The following is a 20,815-nucleotide window of genomic DNA, read 5'->3' as shown; positions in this document are numbered from 1 at the left end:
TCCTCTGGTTGATGTTGACATGGAGACGTGATGGTGATGAAGCAAGCTGCTGAGTGAAGGACGGCAAACACAAAGGCCCTCGCTGGGACAAAAGCTGTAGAAGCTCCAGATTTGTGTTGCTATGGCAGCACAACCTTGTCAGCTTTACACTCTTCTGCTCTGAAGGTTTATGAAACATGGAGTCCCAGCATGTGGAGGTTGATGCTGCTCAACTTTCATCAGTTCAATCAGTTATCTTCTTCATCTTCATCTTCACCTGAGAGTCTGTGCTGACCCTTATGAGTCAGCGGCTCTTTGTCAGCATTCTGCCGTGTATGGAAACACACTCACTGATGGAAACTGGATAATGTTTGGAAAATGACTGCATCATGTGAGGTTTGTATGTTAGAGATATTAGAGAAAGGGTTAGGCCGCCCCCTAGTGGCCAAAGTAGACTGAGTCGTAATCAAAGCTTTCATTACACTGCTCTGTTCAAGAATAACTCCTCTCTCTCTCTCTCTCTCTCTCTCTCTCTCTCTCTCTCTCTCTCTCTCTCTCTCTCTCTCTCTATGTCTCTCTCTCTCTCTCTCTCTCTCTCTCTCTCTCTCTCTCTCTCTCTCTCTCTCTCTCTCTCTCTCTCTCTCTGTCACTGCTCTGCCCTTACATCTCCATCATGTTGGCTCAGTGTATCACACAGTATAACAGGGTCACCTGTCTCCTGTGTTGTGTTGGGACACTGAAGCATTCTGTTAAACTTTCCCTTCATAACTCACTCTGTCAGACTGCTCCTCTTACTGTAATGAGGCAGAACCTGATCAACCTCTCCCTCTTCTTTCTCCTCCTCCTCTTAATCACACTTAAATCAAAGAACAAACTGCTCTGTTTCAGAGGAAGAGAAACTCAGCTGCTCACTGAACTGAGAGGTGAAATGGCGCAGCAAGGAATTCAGATGGATCAAGAAAAGTTTTCCTGTTCGATCTGTCTGGATCTGCTGAAGGAGCCGGTGACTATTCCCTGTGGACACAGCTACTGCAGGAGATGTATTAACAACTACTGGGATGAAGAGGAGGAGGAGGAGAAAATCCCCAGCTGCCCTCAGTGCAGACAGACCTTCACACCGAGGCCTGTCCTGGTGAAAAGCACCATGTTAGAAGATTTAGTGGAGGAGCTGAAGAAGACAGAACTCCAAGCTGCTCCTGCTGATCACTGCTATGCTGGACCTGCAGATGTTGGTTGTGATTTCTGCACTGGGAGAAAACTGAAAGCCATCAAGTCCTGTCTGCAGTGTCTTGTCTCTTACTGTGAGCAACACCTCCAGCCTCACTATGACTCAGCAACATTTAAGAAACACAAGCTGGTGGAGCCCTCCAACAAGCTTCAGGAGAACATCTGCTCTCTTCACCATGAGGTGATGAAGATGTTCTGCCGCACTGATCAGCAGTGTATCTGTTATCTCTGCTCTATGGATGAACATGAAGGTCACCACACAGTCTCAGCTGCAGCAGAGAGGAAGGAGAGGCAGAGAGAGCTCGGGGAGAGTCGACAACAAGTCCAGCAGAGAATCCAGGACAGACAGAAAGACGTGAAGGTGCTTCAGCAGGAGGTGAAGGACATCAATCAGTCTGCTGATAAAGCAGTGAGGGACAGTGAGGAGATCTTCAGCCAGCTGATCCGTCTCATGGAGAAAAGAAGCTCTGATGTGAAGCAGCAGATCAGATCCCAGCAGAAAACTGAAGTGAGTGGAGCTGAAGAGCTTCAGGAGAAGCTGGAGCAGGAGATCACTGAGCTGAGGAGGAAAGACGCTGAGCTGCAGCAGCTGTCACACACAGAGGATCACATCCAGTTTCTACACAATTACCCCTCACTGCCACATCTCAGTGAATCTACACACTCAGCCAGCATCAATATCCGTCCTCTGAGGCACTTTGAGGAGGTGACGGCGGCTGTGTCAAAGGTCAGAGATCAACTACAGAACATGCTGAGTGAGGGATGGACCAAGATCTCACTGACACTGACTGATCTGGATGTTTCACTGTCACCAGCAGAGCCCAAGACCAGAGCTGGATTCTTAAGATATTCACAGGAAATCACAATGGATCCAAACACAGCACACACACGTCTGTTATTATCTGAGGGGAACAGAAAAGTAACAAAGATGAATAAACCTCAGTCATATTCTGCTCATCCAGACAGATTCACTTACTGGCCTCAGGTCCTGAGTACAGAGAGTCTGACTGGACGTTGTTACTGGGAGTTGGAGAGAAGCGGGAGAGGAGTTGGAGTAGCAGTGACATACAAGGATATTAAAGGAGGAGGGGATGAAAGTCTATTTGGAAACAATGAAAAGTCTTGGTCATTATATCATTACTACAACAGTTGTTATTTCACACATAACAGTATCACCACTCCTCTCTCAGTCCCTCCCTCCTCCAGAGTAGGAGTGTACCTGGATCAGCCTGCAGGTCTTCTGTCCTTCTACAGCGTCTCTGACACCATGACTCTCCTCCACAGAGTCCAGACCACATTCACTCAGCCGCTCTATGCTGGAATTTGGCTGAATTATTCTGCAGGAAACAACGCCACCTTGTGTAAACTTAAGTAGCCTAAATGCAAAGCACATCAGAGCAGATTTCAGTCTTAAATGCCTGATTTGTTGCCGCTTTAGTTTTTCCTGAGTGTTTTGGTTTCTGTCGATGTTTTTTTCTTTGTCATTGATTTGCTACAGGAAGTGGTTGCTAGGTGATAGTAGAATATGCATTTTATAGCAATGAGAACATGACATGATGATGTATGATTATGAGTATGATGATTTGCTTTGCCAACATTAGAAAGCCGGACTTTTGATCGCTGAATGTGATTTTGCTTCCTGTGATTGATGATGTGATGGAAACACAGAACACAAGTGTGAGACACTGATATCTGGATCAATATTCCAGTAAAGAATGTAGTTTGGATTATTCAGAAGCATGGTGAGAGAACTGAACCACCGTGTGACAGTGACAGTAAATACTCTCCCTGCAGTTGTAGTGACTGAACACTTATCACAGAGGGTTTGAAAGCTCAAAGCCTCAGGTTCAGAATCATTTGTAGCTTTTGCCATCAATGAATCTCATGTTGATTGATAAACGGGCCTTCCTAAGAAAAACTTCCCAATGTGATGACTTTACCATCTTGAACTCATTGAAATGATGTGACATAATAAAATGTGGATGTGATGCTCTGTTAAAGACAACGTGTCCTTGTGTCCTCTTCTCTTCTTGTGTAATAGCAGTGAGTGTGTTGGACTCTGTCAGTAGAAACACTCTTAGTTCTGAATCTGAACTAACCTGAAAGCTTTTGTTCTTGATGTGGGCCCTTAACGTCTGTAAGCTGTTGACATCAACATGCAGCACATTGGGTTGAATCACACGTCAGACACACAACAGAACAATCACGCCGTCCTGACCAATCAGAAGGGAGCAAACACCTCTCTGGTGGGGGTCTGAGAGGGAGGAAGAGGAACTGAGACGCTCATTTCTACTTTGATTTACACAACCTACATTATTATTTAATGATTTCATCCATAAAGGGGATCACACACATGCACAGACACGCACACACACACACACACACACTTACAGACACACACATACCACAACCACACACACACACATACAAGCACACAGACGCACTGACACACATTCACACGCGCGCGCGCACACACACACACACACACACACACACACACACACACACACACACACACATAGTGCTCTCATTACCCAGTTGCCTGTCAATCACTGCTTCAGCTCCACACAGAAACCCACAAGTACACAAATTCAAATCATAGTGTGTTCAGTATAAACCACACACACACATACTTGTGGCTCACACGCCACTCTGTCACTCTGACTTGTTCCTCTCCCATAATGCATCACAGAGATCGTCCCTGTAGTTTACTAAACACTCACAGTATCTCCACACTCCTTCTCTCCTGTGTGTGTGTGTGTGTGTGTGTGTGTGTGTGTGTGTGTCTGTGTGTGTGTGTGTGTGTGTGTGTGTGTGTGTGTGTGTGTGTGTGTGTGTTTGTGGGTCAGACGGCGTGGTAACCAGTCTGAAAAGCAAGAAATCCTCCAGTTTACTGTGCAGCGAGATGTGAACACACGACTACAATGGAGTGTGTGTGCTGCAATGTTATCGCTTCATGCAGCTCTACTTGGACGATCATGTAGAGGTGATGGACCATCTAGTAGAGGGGATAGAGGTGTGGGGCCATCATGTAGAGGTCACAGAGGTTGCAGGTTTGACCTTTTGCCCTTTTTTTCGTTGTTTATCCGACCACACAGATCACTAAAGTGTAAAACTTCACAACAGCTCAATGTATCAGCATCAAAGGCTTCAGTAATTGATCTGCGAACAACTGGACAATAAGCTGACTGAGCTCTGTATCAGAGCCTCTAACGTCTCTCTAGAGCCGTGGTGTTGTCATACGCTCGCCTGTTAGCTGTGATATGACGGCGTGTGTAAACTCTGAAGACCCTGGTCTCCTTCTAGGACCTCTGCAGTGAAGACAGACGAGCACATGGTGAGAGGCTCCAGACTCAAGCTTCAGTTTTGTGAAGCTATGAAAGAGCGCCACCTACAGAAACACTGAAAGAGATGAGGAAATGGAAGAAGAGTAGATCCTCTGGTTGATGTTGACATGGAGACGTGATGGTGATGAAGCACGCTGCTGAGTGAAGGACGGCAAACACAAAGGCCCTCGCTGGGACAAAAGCTGTAGAAGCTCCAGATTTGTGTTGCTATGGCAGCACAACCTTGTCAGCTTTACACTCTTCTGCTCTGAAGGTTTATGAAACATGGAGTCCCAGCATGTGGAGGTTGATGCTGCTCAACTTTCATCAGTTCAATCAGTTATCTTCTTCATCTTCATCTTCACCTGAGAGTCTGTGCTGACCCTTATGAGTCAGCGGCTCTTTGTCAGCATTCTGCCGTGTATGGAAACACACTCACTGATGGAAACTGGATAATGTTTGGAAAATGACTGCATCATGTGAGGTTTGTATGTTAGAGATATTAGAGAAAGGGTTAGGCCGCCCCCTAGTGGCCAAAGTAGACTGAGTCGTAATCAAAGCTTTCATTACACTGCTCTGTTCAAGAATAACTCCCCCCTCTCTCTCTCGCTCTCTCTCTCTCTCTTTCTCTCTCTCTCTCTCTCTCTGTCACTGCTCTGCCCTTACATCTCCATCATGTTGGCTCAGTGTATCACACAGTATAACAGGGTCACCTGTCTCCTTTGTTGTGTTGGGACACTGAAGCATTCTGTTAAACTTTCCCTTCATAACTCACTCTGTCAGACTGCTCCTCTTACTGGAATGAGGCAGAACCTGATCAACCTCTCCCTCTTCTTCCTCCTCCTCCTCTTAATCACACTTAAATCAGAGAACAAACTGCTCTGTTTCAGAGGAAGAGAAACTCAGACACTCACTGAACTGAGAGGTGAAATGGCGCAGCAAGGAATTCAGATGGATCAAGAAAGAATCTCCTGTTCAATCTGTCTGGATCTGCTGAAGGAGCCGGTGACTATTCCCTGTGGACACAGCTACTGCAGGAGATGTATTAACAACTACTGGGATGAAGAGGAGGAGGAGGAGAAAATCCCCAGCTGCCCTCATTGCAGACAGACCTTCATACCGAGGCCTGTCCTGGTGAGAAACACCATGTTAGCAGATTTAGTGGAGGAGCTGAAGAAGACAGAACTCCAAGCTGCTCCTGCTGATCACTGCTATGCTGGACCTGCAGATGTTGGTTGTGATTTCTGCACTGGGAGAAAACGGAAAGCCATCAACTCCTGTCTGCAGTGTCTGGTCTCTTACTGTGAGCAACACCTCCAGCCTCACTATGATGTAGCTCCATTCAAGAAACACAAGCTGGTGGAGCCCTCCAACAAGCTCCAGGAGAACATCTGCTCTCTTCACGATGAGGTGATGAAGATGTTCTGCCGCACTGATCAGCAGTGTATCTGTTATCTCTGCTCTATGGATGAACATAAAGGTCACCACACAGTCTCAGCTGCAGGAGAGAGGAAGGAGAGGCAGAGAGAGCTCGGGGAGAGTCGACAACAAGTCCAGCAGAGAATCCAGGACAGACAGAAAGACGTGAAGGTGCTGCAGCAGAAGGTGAAGGACATCAATCAGTCTGCTGATAAAGCAGTGAGGGACAGTGAGGAGGTCTTCAGCCAGCTGATCCGTCTGATGGAGAAAAGAAGCTCTGATGTGAAGCAGCAGATCAGATCCCAGCAGAAAACTGAAGTGAGTGGAGCTGAAGAGCTTCAGGAGAAGCTGGAGCAGGAGATCACTGAGCTGAGGAGGAAAGACGCTGAGCTGCAGCAGCTGTCACACACAGAGGATCACATCCAGTTTCTACACAATTACCCCTCACTGCCACATCTCAGTGAATCTACACACTCAGCCAGCATCAATATCCGTCCTCTGAGGCACTTTGAGGAGGTGACGGCGGCTGTGTCAAAGGTCAGAGATCAACTACAGAACATGCTGACTGAGGGATGGACCAAGATCTCACTGACACTGACTGATCTGGATGTTTCACTGTCACCAGCAGAGCCCAAGACCAGAGCTGGATTCTTAAGATATTCACAGGAAATCACAATGGATCCAAACACAGCACACACACATCTGTTATTATCTGAGGGGAACAGAAAAGTAACATTTATGAATAAACCTCAGTCATATTCTGATCATCCAGACAGATTCACTGACTGGCATCAGGTCCTGAGTACAGAGAGTCTGACTGGACGTTGTTACTGGGAGGTGGAGTGGAGAGGGAGAGGAGTTATAGTAGCAGTGACATACAAGGATATTAAAAGAGGAGGGGGTGAAAGTCTATTTGGATACAATGAAAAGTCTTGGTCATTATATCATTACGACAACAGGTGTTCTTTCAGACATAACAGTATCTACACTCCTCTCTCAGTCCCTCTCTCCTCCAGAGTAGGAGTGTACCTGGATCAGCCTGCAGGTCTTCTGTCCTTCTACAGCGTCTCTGACACCATGACTCTCCTCCACAGAGTCCAGACCACATTCACTCAGCCGCTCTATGCTGGAATTTGGCTTCATCCTTCTGTAGCATACAACGCCACCTTGTGTAAACTTAAGTAGCCTAAATATGCAAAAGCACAACGGAGCAGATTTCAGTCTTAAATGTCTGATTTGTTGCTGCTTTGGTTTTTCTGAGTGTTTCGTTTTCTGTCAATTTTTTTTTTCTTTGTCATTGATTTGCTACAGGAAGTGGTTGCTAGGTGATAGTAGAATATGCATTTTATAGCAATGAGAACATGACATGATGATGTATGATTATGAGTATGATGATTTGCTTTGCCAACATTAGAAAGCCGGACTTTTGATAGCTGAATGTGATTTTGCTTCCTGTGATTGATGATGTGATGGAAACACAGAACACAAGTGTGAGACACTGATATCTGGATCAATATTCCAGTAAAGAATGTAGTTTGGATTATTCAGAAGCATGGTGAGAGAACTGAACCACCGTGTGACAGTGACAGTAAATACTCTCCCTGCAGTTGTAGTGACTGAACACTTATCACAGAGGGTTTGAAAGCTCAAAGCCTCAGGTTCAGAATCATTTGTAGCTTTTGCCATCAATGAATCTCATGTTGATTGATAAACGGGCCTTCCTAAGAAAAACTTCCCAATGTGATGACTTTACCATCTTGAACTCATTGAAATGATGTGAAATAATAAAATGTGGATGTGATGCTCTGTTAAAGACAACGTGTCCTTGTGTCCTCTTCTCTTCTTGTGTAATAGCAGTGAGTGTGTGTTGGACTCTGTCAGTAGAAACACTCTTAGTTCTGAATCTGAACTAACCTGAAAGCTTTTGTTCTTGATGTGGGCCCTTAACGTCTGTAAGCTGTTGACATCAACATGCAGCACATTGGGTTGAATCACACGTCAGACACACAACAGAACAATCACGCCGTCCTGACCAATCAGAAGGGAGCAAACACCTCTCTGGTGGGGGTCTGAGAGGGAGGAAGAGGAACTGAGACGCTCATTTCTACTTTGATTTACACAACCTGCATTATTATTTTAGGATTTCATCCATGAAGGGGATCACACACATGCACAGACACGCACACACACATACAGACACTTACAGACACACACATACCACAACCACACACACACACACACATGTACACATGCATACATACGCACACACACAGACGCACTGACACACACATATACACACAAACAAGCGCGCGCACATACACACACACACTGCTCTCATGACCCGGTTGCCTGTCAATCACTGCTTCAGCTCCACACAGAAACCCACAAGTACACAAATTCAAATCATAGTGTGTTCAGTATAAACCACACACACACACACTGTACATACCTGTAGCGGCACACACACACACACACACACACGCTGGCTCACACGCCACTCTGTCACTCTGACTTGTTCCTCTCCCATAATGCATCACAGAGATCGTCCCTGTAGTTTACTAAACACTCACAGTATCTCCACACTCCTTCTCTCCTGTGTGTGTGTGTGTGTGTGTGTGTGTGTGTGTGTGTGTGTGTGTGTGTTTGTGTTTGTGTGTGTGTGTGTGTGTGTGTGTGTGTGTGTGTGTGTGTGTGTGTGTGTGTGTGTGTGTGTGTGTGTGTGTGTGTCAGACGGCGTGGTAACCAGTCTGAAAAGCAAGAAATCCTCCAGTTTACTGTGCAGCGAGACGTGAACACACGACTACAATGGAGTGTGTGTGCTGCAATGTTATCGCTTCATGCAGCTCTACATGGACGATCATGTAGAGGTGATGGACCATCTAGTAGAGGGGATAGAGGTGAGGGGCCATCATGTAGAGGTCACAGAGGTTGCAGGTTTGACCTTTTGCCCTTTTTTCGTTGTTTATCCGCCCACACAGATCACTAAAGTGTAAAACTTCACAACAGCTCAATGTATCAGCATCAAAGGCTTCAGTAATTGATCTGCGAACAACTGGACAATAAGCTGACTGAGCTCTGTATCAGAGCCTCTAACGTCTCTCTAGAGCCGTGGTGTTGTCATACGCTCGCCTGTTAGCTGTGATATGACGGCGTGTGTAAACTCTGAAGACCCTGGTCTCCTTCTAGGACCTCTGCAGTGAAGACAGACGAGCACATGGTGAGAGGCTCCAGACTCAAGTTTCAGTTTTGTGAAGCTATGAAAGAGCGCCACCTACAGAAACACTGAAAGAGATGAGGAAATGGAAGAAGAGTAGATCCTCTGGTTGATGTTGACATGGAGACGTGATGGTGATGAAGCAAGCTGCTGAGTGAAGGACGGCAAACACAAAGGCCCTCGCTGGGACAAAAGCTGTAGAAGCTCCAGATTTGTGTTGCTATGGCAGCACAACCTTGTCAGCTTTACACTCTTCTGCTCTGAAGGTTTATGAAACATGGAGTCCCAGCATGTGGAGGTTGATGCTGCTCAACTTTCATCAGTTCAATCAGTTATCTTCTTCATCCATCTTCACCTGAGAGTCTGTGCTGACCCTTATGAGTCAGCGGCTCTTTGTCAGCATTCTGCCGTGTATGGAAACACACTCACTGATGGAAACTGGATAATGTTTGGAAAATGACTGCATCATGTGAGGTTTGTATGTTAGAGATATTAGAGAAAGGGTTAGGCCGCCCCCTAGTGGCCAAAGTAGACTGAGTCGTAATCAAAGCTTTCATTACACTGCTCTGTTCAAGAATAACTCCTCTCTCTCTCTCTCTCTCTCTCTCTCTCTCTCTCTCTCTCTCTCTGTCTCTGTCTCTGCTCTGCCCTTACATCTCCATCATGTTGGCTCAGTGTATCACACAGTATAACAGGGTCACCTGTCTCCTGTGTTGTGTTGGGACACTGAAGCATTCTGTTAAACTTTCCCTTCATAACTCACTCTGTCAGACTAGCTCCTCTTACTGGAATGAGGCAGAACCTGATCAACCTCTCCCGCTTCTTCCTCCTCCTCCTCTTAATCACACTTAAATCAAAGAACAAACTGCTCTGTTTCAGAGGAAGAGAAACTCAGACGCTTACTGAACTGAGAGGTGAAATGGCGCAGCAAGGAATTCAGATGGATCAAGAAAAGTTTTCCTGTTCGATCTGTCTGGATCTGCTGAAGGAGCCGGTGACTATTCCCTGTGGACACAGCTACTGCAGGAGATGTATTAACAACTACTGGGATGAAGATGAGGAGGAGGAGAAAATCCCCAGCTGCCCTCAGTGCAGACAGACCTTCACACCGAGGCCTGTCCTGGTGAAAAGCACCATGTTAGCAGATTTAGTGGAGGAGCTGAAGAAGACAGAACTCCAAGCTGCTCCTGCTGATCGCTGCTATCCTGGACCTGCAGATGTTGGTTGTGATTTCTGCACTGGGAGAAAACGGAAAGCCATCAACTCCTGTCTGCAGTGTCTGGCCTCTTACTGTGAGCAACACCTCCAGCCTCACTATGATGTAGCTCCATTCAAGAAACACAAGCTGGTGGAGCCCTCCAACAAGCTTCAGGAGAACATCTGCTCTCTTCACCATGAGGTGATGAAGATGTTCTGCCGCACTGATCAGCAGTGTATCTGTTATCTCTGCTCTATGGATGAACATAAAGGTCACCACACAGTCTCAGCTGCAGCAGAGAGGAAGGAGAGGCAGAGAGAGCTCGGGGAGAGTCGACAACAAGTCCAGCAGAGAATCCAGGACAGACAGAAAGACGTGAAGGTGCTTCAGCAGGAGGTGAAGGACATCAATCAGTCTGCTGATAAAGCAGTGAGGGACAGTGAGGAGATCTTCAGCCAGCTGATCCGTCTCATGAAGAAAAGAAGCTCTGATGTGAAGCAGCAGATCAGATCCCAGCAGAAAACTGAAGTGAGTGGAGCTGAAGAGCTTCAGGAGAAGCTGGAGCAGGAGATCACTGAGCTGAGGAGGAAAGACGCTGAGCTGCAGCAGCTGTCACACACAGAGGATCACATCCAGTTTCTACACAATTACCCCTCACTGCCACATCTCAGTGAATCGACACACTCAGCCAGCATCAATATCCGTCCTCTGAGGCACTTTGAGGAGGTGACGGCGGCTGTGTCAAAGGTCAGAGATCAACTACAGGACATGCTGAGTGAGGGATGGACCAAGATCTCACTGACACTGACTGATCTGGATGTTTCACTGTCACCAGCAGAGCCCAAGACCAGAGCTGGATTCTTAAGATATTCACAGGAAATCACAATGGATCCAAACACAGCATACACACGTCTGTTATTATCTGAGGGGAACAGAAAAGTAACACGTATGAATAAACCTCAGTCATATTCTGCTCATCCAGACAGATTCACTTACCAACCTCAGGTCCTGAGTACAGAGAGTCTGACTGGACGTTGTTACTGGGAGGTTGTGTGGGGTGGAGGAGGAGGAGTTGAAGTAGCAGTGACATACAAGGATATTAGAAGAGGAGGGGATGAAAGTGGATTTGGATACAATAAAAAGTCTTGGTCATTATCTCATTACTACAACAGTTGTTCTTTCATACATAACAGTATCGACACTCCTCTCTCAGTCTCTCCCTCCTCCAGAGTAGGAGTGTACCTGGATCAGCCTGCAGGTCTTCTGTCCTTCTACAGTGTCTCTGACACCATGACTCTCCTCCACAGAGTCCAGACCACATTCACTCAGCCGCTCTATGCTGGAATTTGGCTTTGGAAGGAAGGAGAGAACGCCACCTTGTGTAAACTTAAGTAGCCTAAATATGCAAGAGCACATTGGAGCAGATTTCAGTCTTAAATGCCTGATTTGTTGCCGCTTTAGTTTTTCAGAGTGGTTTGGTTTCTGTCAATGTTTTTTTCTCTGTCATTGATTTGCTACAGGAAGTGGTTGCTAGGTGATAGTAGAATATGCATTTTATAGCAATGAGAACATGACATGATGATGTATGATTATGAGTATGATGATTTGCTTTGCCAACATTAGAAAGCCTGACTTTTGATAGCTGAATGTGATTTTGCTTCCTGTGATTGATGATGTGATGGAAACACAGAACACAAGTGTGAGACACTGATATCTGGATCAATATTCCAGTAAAGAATGTAGTTTGGATTATTCAGAAGCATGGTGAGAGAACTGAACCACCGTGTGACAGTGACAGTAAATACTCTCCCTGCAGTTGTAGTGACTGAACACTTATCACAGAGGGTTTGAAAGCTCAAAGCCTCAGGTTCAGAATCATTTGTAGCTTTTGCCATCAATGAATCTCATGTTGATTGATAAACGGGCCTTCCTAAGAAAAACTTCCCAATGTGATGACTTTACCATCTTGAACTCATTGAAATGATGTGAAATAATAAAATGTGGATGTGATGCTCTGTTAAAGACAACGTGTCCTTGTGTCCTCTTCTCTTCTTGTGTAATAGCAGTGAGTGTGTGTTGGACTCTGTCAGTAGAAACACTCTTAGTTCTGAATCTGAACTAACCTGAAAGCTTTTGTTCTTGATGTGGGCCCTTAACGTCTGTAAGCTGTTGACATCAACATGCAGCACATTGGGTTGAAACACGTCAGACACACAACAACGTCCTGACCAATCAGAAGGGAGAAAACACCTCTCTGGTACTTATTTACAGAAGTCAAAAGTAAAGCGGTGTGCTTAGTTTGTGGTACACAGGTCGCTGTGTTCAAAGATTACAATTTGAATCGCCACTACGTCACCAATTACCAGGAGAAATACAAGAATGTGTCTGATGAAGAGCGCGCGAGGGAGTCCAGTGCTTTGCTAGCTAAACTGCGAAACCAACGAGGATTTTTTTCACAAAACTTTGCACTCACAGAGAAGCGGCTGTCAAGACAAGTTATGTCATATCCCACAAAATCGCCAGAAGAAGTAAGCCGTTTCCTGACGGAGAGTTTGTCAAGGAGTGTTTGCTGGACTCTGCAGCACTAATATGCCTGGAGAAAAAGGGCGCTTTTGGGGACGCGCCCCTCTCCCGACGCACTGTAACGAGGAGGGGAGAGGACATCCAGGGAAATATGGAGCTTCAGCTGAAGAACACAGCGGTCAACTTTGACTATTTCCCCTTGGCTTTGGATGAGAGCTGCGATGTACGTGACACTGCCCAGCTACTCATCTTCTTATGTGGGATAACTGCAGACTTCAAAATCACAGAGGAGCCGGCAGCCATACAGTCAATGAAAGGGACAACAACTGGGATTGATTTGTTCACCGAGGTAAATGCATGTTTGGACAAGTTGGGACTCAAAAGGGAAAAGCTGGCTGGTGTGACAACGGATGGTTGTCCAGATGTGACGGGGGAAAATGTTGGACTTTTGAAGAGAATGCAAGATAAAGTGACAGAAATGAACCCTGGGCAGAAATGGACATGTTTGCATTGTATTACACAGCAGGAGGTTTTGTGTAAGTCAGTGTTAAAAATGAACCATGTTGTTGATGTTGTCACTAAAATAGTTCACTTCATCAGGGCAAGAGTGAATGAATCACAGACAGCTTGTTGCACTTTTGGAGGAGAATGAGACTGAACATGGTGACATAAGATACCACACAGCTGTCAGGTGGCTCAGCCTGGGCAAAGTGCTGAAAAACGTCTGGGACCTGAGAGAGGAGATTCAGGAGTTCTGTGTGAAGAAAGGAAATGACGTCCCACAGCTTTCAGACACAGATGGTCTGGCAGACCTTGGTTTTGCTGTCGATGTTGTGACTGCACTAATGAATGAACTCAATGTCAAACTGCAGTGCAAGGGCCTTTTTGTGCATGAAATGTACAGCGCAGTGAAGGCTTTTATGAGAGAGTTGCAGCTTCTCTCAAGCCAAACGAAGGACATTATTCTCACCCACTTGCCAACACTGAAGGAAGTGGCACCATCAGCTGATCACCTCCACAGGTACTCAGCAATGTTAGCAGCACTGCATGGTGAGTTTTCAAGGCCATTTCAAGACCTTCAAACAGTTGAGAGTGAAATGCACATGGTTTCCTCTCCCTTCACCTGCAGAGTGGATAATGCACCCAGTGATGTTCAGATGGAACTCACTGACCTGCAGTCTGACACACTTCTGGCAGAGCACTTGAAGTCCGTCTCACTGTTGGATTTGTACTCTTCTCTCAAAGAGGAGAAGGTTCCACACCTGAGGAGGCACGCTCAGAAGATTCTAGTCCTCTTTGGATCTACCTACGTACGGGAACAGACACTCTCAGTGATGAAGTTCAACCAATCCAGATACAGATCCTCTATCACTGATGATCCCCTCTCAGCTGGCCTTCACATATCCACCTCACACATTCAGCCACATTTCAATGCACTTGTTCAAGCCCAAGCCAGACTGGATTTCTCTCACTGAACTGAAGTCAAATGAACTGAAAAAGAACATGTATTGCTTTTTGTATAAAGTTGATCAATTGCATTACTTTAACAAACTGCAGAACACCTTTACAGTGTTTGTGAAAGTGAACTAGTTACAAATAAAGTAGTTGTAGATGGCACTGAATTGACACACACACACACACACACACACACACACACACACACACACATAGTGTTCTCATGACCCGGTTGCCTGTCAATCACTGCTTCAGCTCCACACAGAAACCCACAAGTACACAAATTCAAATCATAGTGTATTCAGTATAAATGACACACACACACACACATATTGTACATACATGTAGCTGCACACACAAACACAGGCTGGCTCACACACCACTCTGCCACTCTGACTTGTTCCTCTCCCATAATGCATCACAGAGATCGTCCCTGTAGTTTACTAAACACTCACAGTATCTCCACACTCCTTCTCTCCTCTGTGTGTGTGTGTGTGTGTGTGTGTGGGTTTGACGACAGCTTGACTCAAAATGTTGAATGGACTGAGATGAAGCTCTGTAGAAGGGTGGAGCACAGAAGAAGAAGCCTTTAGAGTTTGGTGCTGGTCTGGATCCAGGGGGGAAATATAAGAGTTTATTTAATCAAAGTTAATGAATCAAAGTTAAATCAATGGAATAATCTCAGTGATGAAGATGAGCCTTCATTATCCTGAGATAATAGAGAGGAGCAGTTTGGTCTGGATCCACTGGCTCTGCTCTGCTCTGCCCCGCTCTGCTCTGCTCTCTGCTCTGTGTTTTGCATGTTGGTCAAACTCCTCCTCCCTGAACACAGCAGCTCCTCCCTGTGCTCTGACTTCCTTCTTCACCTCAAAGGTTTGTCACTTTAAGAGAGGGTGGAGCCAACAAGTGCTGAAGATTTCTTTTGTGCGGAAGTGAAACTCACCTGTTCACTGAACTGAGAGGTGAAATGGCGCAGCAAGGAATTCAGCTGGATCAAGAAACCTTCTGCTGTTCGATCTGTCTGGATCTGCTGAAGGAGCCGGTGACTATTCCCTGTGGACACAGCTACTGCAGGAGATGTATTAACAACTACTGGGATGAAGAGGAGGAGGAGAAAATCCCCAGCTGCCCTCAGTGCAGACAGACCTTCACACCGAGGCCTGTCCTGGTGAAAAGCACCGTGTTAGCAGATTTAGTGGAGCAGCTGAAGAAGACAGAACTCCAAGCTGCTCCTGCTGATCACTGCTATGCTGGACCTGCAGATGTTGGTTGTGATTTCTGCACTGGGAGAAAACGGAAAGCCATCAAGTCCTGTCTGCAGTGTGTGGCCTCTTACTGTGAGCAACACCTCCAGCCTCACTATGACTCAGCAACATTTAAGAAACACAAGCTGGTGGAGCCCTCCAACAAGCTTCAGGAGAACATCTGCTCTCTTCACGATGAGGTGATGAAGATGTTCTGCCGCACTGATCAGCAGTGTATCTGTTATCTCTGCCCTGTGGATGAACATGAAGGTCACCACACAGTCTCAGCTGCAGTAGAGAGGAAGGAGAGGCAGAGAGAGCTCGGGGAGAGTCGACAACAAGTCCAGCAGAGAATCCAGGACAGACAGAAAGACGTGAAGGTGCTGCAGCAGGAGGTGAAGGACATCAATCAGTCTGCTGATAAAGCAGTGAGGGACAGTGAGGAGATCTTCAGCCAGCTGATCCGTCTCATGAAGAAAAGAAGCTCTGATGTGAAGCAGCAGATCAGATCCCAGCAGAAAACTGAAGTGAGTGGAGCTGAAGAGCTTCAGGAGAAGCTGGAGCAGGAGATCACTGAGCTGAGGAGGAAAGACGCTGAGCTGCAGCAGCTGTCACACACAGAGGATCACATCCAGTTTCTACACAATTACCCCTCACTGCCACATCTCAGTGAATCGACACACTCAGCCAGCATCAATATCCGTCCTCTGAGGCACTTTGAGGAGGTGACGGCGGCTGTGTCAAAGGTCAGAGATCAACTACAGAACATGCTGAGTGAGGGATGGACCAAGATCTCACTGACACTGACTGATCTGGATGTTTCACTGTCACCAGCAGAGCCCAAGACCAGAGCTGGATTCTTAAGCTATTCACAGGAAATCACAATGGATCCAAACACAGCATACACACATCTGTTATTATCTGAGGGGAACAGAAAAGTAACACGTATGAATAAACCTCAGTCATATTCTGCTCAACCAGACAGATTCACTGACTATCGTCAGGTCCTGAGTACAGAGAGTCTGACTGGACGTTGTTACTGGGAGGTTGTGTGGGGTGGAGGAGGAGGAGTTGAAGTAGCAGTGACATACAAGGATATTAAAAGAGGAGGAAGGGAAAGTCTATTTGGAAACAATGAAAAGTCTTGGTCATTATATCTTTACGACAACAGTTGTTCTTTCAGACATAACAGTATCAACACTCCTCTCTCAGTCTCTCCCTCCTCCAGAGTAGGAGTGTACCTGGATCAGCCTGCAGGTCTTCTGTCCTTCTACAGCGTCTCTGACACCATGACTCTCCTCCACAGAGTCCAGACCACATTCACTCAGCCGCTCTATGCTGGAATTTTGCTTTGGAAGGAAGGACACAACGCCACCTTGTGTAAACTTAAGTAGCCTAAATATGCAAAAGCACAACGGAGCAGATTTCAGTCTTCCATTTCCTCTCCCCTTAAATTTGTTGCCCCTTTAGTGTTTCTGAGTGTTTTGGTTTCTGTGGATGTTTTTTTCTTTGTCATTGATTTGCTACAGGAAGTGGTTGCTAGGTGATAGTAGAATATGCATTTTATAGCAATGAGAACATGACATGATGATGTATGATTATGAGTATGATGATTTGCTTTGCCAACATTAGAAAGCCTGACTTTTGATAGCTGAATGTGATTTTGCTTCCTGTGATTGATGATGTGATGGAAACACAGAACACAAGTGTGAGACACTGATATCTGGATCAATATTCCAGTAAAGAATGTAGTTTGGATTATTCAGAAGCATGGTGAGAGAACTGAACCACCGTGTGACAGTGACAGTCAATACTCTCCCTGCAGTTGTAGTGACTGAACACTTATCACAGAGGGTTTGAAAGCTCAAAGCCTCAGGTTCAGAATCATTTGTAGCTTTTGCCATCAATGAATCTCATGTTGATTGATAAACGGGCCTTCCTAAGAAAAACTTCCCAATGTGATGACTTTACCATCTTGAACTCATTGAAATGATGTGAAATAATAAAATCTGGATGTGATGCTCTGTTAAAGACAACGTGTCCTGGTGTCCTCTTCTCTTCTTGTGTAATAGCAGTGAGTGTGTGTTGGACTCTGTCAGTAGAAACACTCTTAGTTCTGAATCTGAACTAACCTGAAAGCTTTTGTTCTTGATGTGGGCCCTTAACGTCTGTAAGCTGTTGACATCAACATGCAGCACATTGGGTTGAATCACACGTCAGACGCACAACAGAACAATCACGCCGTCCTGACCAATCAGAAGGGAGCAAACACCTCTCTGGTGGGGGTCTGAGAGGGAGGAAGAGGAACTGAGACGCTCATTTCTACTTTCTACTTTGATTTACACAACCTGCATTATTATTTTATGATTTCATCCATAAAGGGGATCACACACACACACACACAGCAAACACACACACACACACACACACACACACACACACATGCTGGCTCACACGCCTCTTTGTCACTCTGACTTGTTCCTCTCCCATAATGCATCACAGAGATCGTCCCTGTAGTTTACTAAACACTCACAGTATCTCCACACTCCTTCTCTCCTGTGTGTGTGTGTGTGTGTGTGTGTGTGTGTGTGTGTGTGTGTGTGTCAGACGGCGTGGTAACCAGTCTGAAAAGCAAGAAATCCTCCAGTTTACTGTGCAGCGAGACGTGAACACACGACTACAATGGAGTGTGTGTGCTGCAATGTTATCGCTTCATGCAGCTCTACATGGACGATCATGTAGAGGTGATGGACCATCTAGTAGAGGGGATAGAGGTGTGGGGCCATCATGTAGAGGTCACAGAGGTTGCAGGTTTGACCTTTTGCCCTTTTTTTCGTTGTTTATCCGACCACACAGATCACTAAAGTGTAAAACTTCACAACAGCTCAATGTATCAGCATCAAAGGCTTCAGTAATTGATCTGCGAACAACTGGACAATAAGCTGACTGAGCTCTGTATCAGAGCCTCTAACGTCTCTCTAGAGCCGTGGTGTTGTCATACGCTCGCCTGTTAGCTGTGATATGACGGCGTGTGTAAACTCTGAAGACCCTGGTCTCCTTCTAGGACCTCTGCAGTGAAGACAGACGAGCACATGGTGAGAGGCTCCAGACTCAAGCTTCAGTTTTGTGAAGCTATGAAAGAGCGCCACCTACAGAAACACTGAAAGAGATGAGGAAATGGAAGAAGAGTAGATCCTCTGGTTGATGTTGACATGGAGACGTGATGGTGATGAAGCACGCTGCTGAGTGAAGGACGGCAAACACAAAGGCCCTCGCTGGGACAAAAGCTGTAGAAGCTCCAGATTTGTGTTGCTATGGCAGCACAACCTTGTCAGCTTTACACTCTTCTGCTCTGAAGGTTTATGAAACATGGAGTCCCAGCATGTGGAGGTTGATGCTGCTCAACTTTCATCAGTTCAATCAGTTATCTTCTTCATCTTCATCTTCACCTGAGAGTCTGTGCTGACCCTTATGAGTCAGCGGCTCTTTGTCAGCATTCTGCCGTGTATGGAAACACACTCACTGATGGAAACTGGATAATGTTTGGAAAATGACTGCATCATGTGAGGTTTGTATGTTAGATATTAGAGAAAGGGTTAGGCCGCCCCCTAGTGGCCAAAGTAGACAGTCGTAATCAAAGCTTTCATTACACTGCTCTGTTCAAGAATAACTCCCCTCTCTCTCTTCCCCTCTCTCTCTCTCTCTCTCTCTCTCTCTCTCTCTCTCTCTCTCTCTCTCTGTCTCTGCTCTGCCCTTACATCTCCATCATGTTGGCTCAGTGTATCACACAGTATAACAGGGTCACCTGTCTCCTGTTTTGTGTTGGGACACTGAAGCATTCTGTTAAACTTTCCCTTCATAACTCGCTCTGTCAGACTGCTCCTCTTACTGGAATGAGGCAGAACCTGATCAACCTCTCCCTCTTCTTCCTCCTCCTCCTCTTAATCACACTTAAATCAAAGAATAAACTGCTCTGTTTCAGAGGAAGAGAAACTCAGACGCTCACTGAACTGAGAGGTGAAATGGCGCAGCAAGGAATTCAGATGGATCAAGAAAGAACCTCCTGTTCAATCTGTCTGGATCTGCTGAAGGAGCCGGTGACTATTCCCTGTGGACACAGCTACTGCAGGAGATGTATTAACAACTACTGGGATGGAGAGGAGGAGGAGGAGAAAATCCCCAGCTGCCCTCAGTGCAGACAGACCTTCACACCGAGGCCTGTCCTGGTGAGAAACACCATGTTAGCAGATTTAGTGGAGGAGCTGAAGAAGACAGAACTCCAAGCTGCTCCTGCTGATCACTGCTATGCTGGACCTGCAGATGTTGGTTGTGATTTCTGCACTGGGATAAAACTGAAAGCCATCAACTCCTGTCTGCAGTGTGTGGCCTCTTACTGTGAGCAACACCTCCAGCCTCACTATGACTCAGCAACATTTAAGAAACACAAGCTGGTGGAGCCCTCCAACAAGCTTCAGGAGAACATCTGCTCTCTTCACCATGAGGTGATGAAGATGTTCTGCCGCACTGATCAGCAGTGTATCTGTTATCTCTGCCCTGTGGATGAACATGAAGGTCACCACACAGTCTCAGCTGCAGTAGAGAGGAAGGAGAGGCAGAGAGAGCTCGGGGAGAGTCGACAACAAGTCCAGCAGAGAATCCAGGACAGACAGAAAGACGTGAAGGTGCTGCAGCAGGAGGTGAAGGACATCAATCAGTCTGCTGATAAAGCAGTGAGGGACAGTGAGGAGAACTTCAGCCAGCTGATCCGTCTCATGGAGAAAAGAAGCTCTGATGTGAAGCAGCAGATCAGATCCCAGCAGAAAACTGAAGTGAGTGGAGCTGAAGAGCTTCAGGAGAAGCTGGAGCAGGAGATCACTGAGCTGAGGAGGAAAGACGCTGAGCTGCAGCAGCTGTCACACACAGAGGATCACATCCAGTTTCTACACAATTACCCCTCACTGCCACATCTCAGTGAATCTACACACTCAGCCAGCATCAATATCCGTCCTCTGAGGCACTTTGAGGAGGTGACGGCGGCTGTGTCAAAGGTCAGAGATCAACTACAGGACATGCTGAGTGAGGGATGGACCAAGATCTCACTGACACTGACTGATCTGGATGTTTCACTGTCACCAGCAGAGCCCAAGACCAGAGCTGGATTCTTAAGATATTCACAGGAAATCATAATGGATCCAAACACAGCACACACACGTCTGTTATTATCTGAGGG

General features: G+C 46.2%; 5 protein-coding genes and 1 pseudogene across 5 annotated transcripts in view; all 6 read left to right on the top strand.

Moving 5' to 3' along the window:
* The first annotated feature begins 886 nt into the window (after positions 1-886).
* On the top strand, positions 887-3,109 carry LOC142988705 (tripartite motif-containing protein 16-like). The gene has a single exon (XM_076137942.1). It carries the CDS (start codon positions 908-910, stop codon positions 2,579-2,581), a length of 1,674 nt encoding a protein of 557 aa, XP_075994057.1. The 5' UTR covers positions 887-907; the 3' UTR covers positions 2,582-3,109.
* A 2,167-nt stretch (positions 3,110-5,276) lies between these two features.
* On the top strand, positions 5,277-7,753 carry LOC142988703 (tripartite motif-containing protein 16-like). Its single transcript, XM_076137940.1, has one exon. It carries the CDS (start codon positions 5,334-5,336, stop codon positions 7,134-7,136), a length of 1,803 nt encoding a protein of 600 aa, XP_075994055.1. The 5' UTR covers positions 5,277-5,333; the 3' UTR covers positions 7,137-7,753.
* Positions 7,754-10,073: 2,320 nt separating this feature from the next.
* On the top strand, positions 10,074-12,286 carry LOC142988685 (tripartite motif-containing protein 16-like). Its single transcript, XM_076137923.1, has one exon. It carries the CDS (start codon positions 10,085-10,087, stop codon positions 11,756-11,758), a length of 1,674 nt encoding a protein of 557 aa, XP_075994038.1. The 5' UTR covers positions 10,074-10,084; the 3' UTR covers positions 11,759-12,286.
* Positions 12,287-13,037: 751 nt separating this feature from the next.
* On the top strand, positions 13,038-14,607 carry LOC142988714 (general transcription factor II-I repeat domain-containing protein 2B-like; annotated as a pseudogene).
* Positions 14,608-15,134: 527 nt separating this feature from the next.
* On the top strand, positions 15,135-17,519 carry LOC142988682 (tripartite motif-containing protein 16-like). Its single transcript, XM_076137919.1, has one exon. The coding sequence runs from the start codon at positions 15,309-15,311 to the stop codon at positions 16,977-16,979; it is 1,671 nt and encodes a 556-aa protein (XP_075994034.1). The 5' UTR covers positions 15,135-15,308; the 3' UTR covers positions 16,980-17,519.
* Positions 17,520-19,280: 1,761 nt separating this feature from the next.
* The window catches only part of LOC142988698 (tripartite motif-containing protein 16-like), a 2,528-nt gene continuing 993 nt past the window's right edge, over positions 19,281-20,815 (top strand). Inside the window, exon 1 of the mRNA XM_076137933.1 lies at positions 19,281-20,815. This exon is cut by the window's right edge and continues 993 nt beyond it. Within this exon, the coding sequence (XP_075994048.1) occupies positions 19,353-20,815 (1,463 nt within the window). The 5' untranslated portion in view covers positions 19,281-19,352.

This window comes from Genypterus blacodes, unplaced genomic scaffold (assembly GCF_046128005.1).
Source record: "Genypterus blacodes isolate CSIRO-AG114 ecotype Tasmania unplaced genomic scaffold, CSIRO-AGI_Gbla_v1 ptg000342l_1, whole genome shotgun sequence".
Taxonomy (NCBI): Eukaryota; Metazoa; Chordata; class Actinopteri; order Ophidiiformes; family Ophidiidae; genus Genypterus; species Genypterus blacodes.
Note: the sequence above shows the minus strand (reverse complement) of the source record. Positions and strands in the feature narration are given on the sequence as shown.

What these genes read in the sequence shown, in the direction of transcription:
- LOC142988705 (XM_076137942.1), top strand. Translation starts at nt 908, where the DNA reads ATGGCGCAGCAAGGAATTCAGATGGATCAAGAAAAGTTTTCCTGTTCG.
- LOC142988703 (XM_076137940.1), top strand. Translation starts at nt 5,334, where the DNA reads ATGAGGCAGAACCTGATCAACCTCTCCCTCTTCTTCCTCCTCCTCCTC.
- LOC142988685 (XM_076137923.1), top strand. Translation starts at nt 10,085, where the DNA reads ATGGCGCAGCAAGGAATTCAGATGGATCAAGAAAAGTTTTCCTGTTCG.
- LOC142988682 (XM_076137919.1), top strand. Translation starts at nt 15,309, where the DNA reads ATGGCGCAGCAAGGAATTCAGCTGGATCAAGAAACCTTCTGCTGTTCG.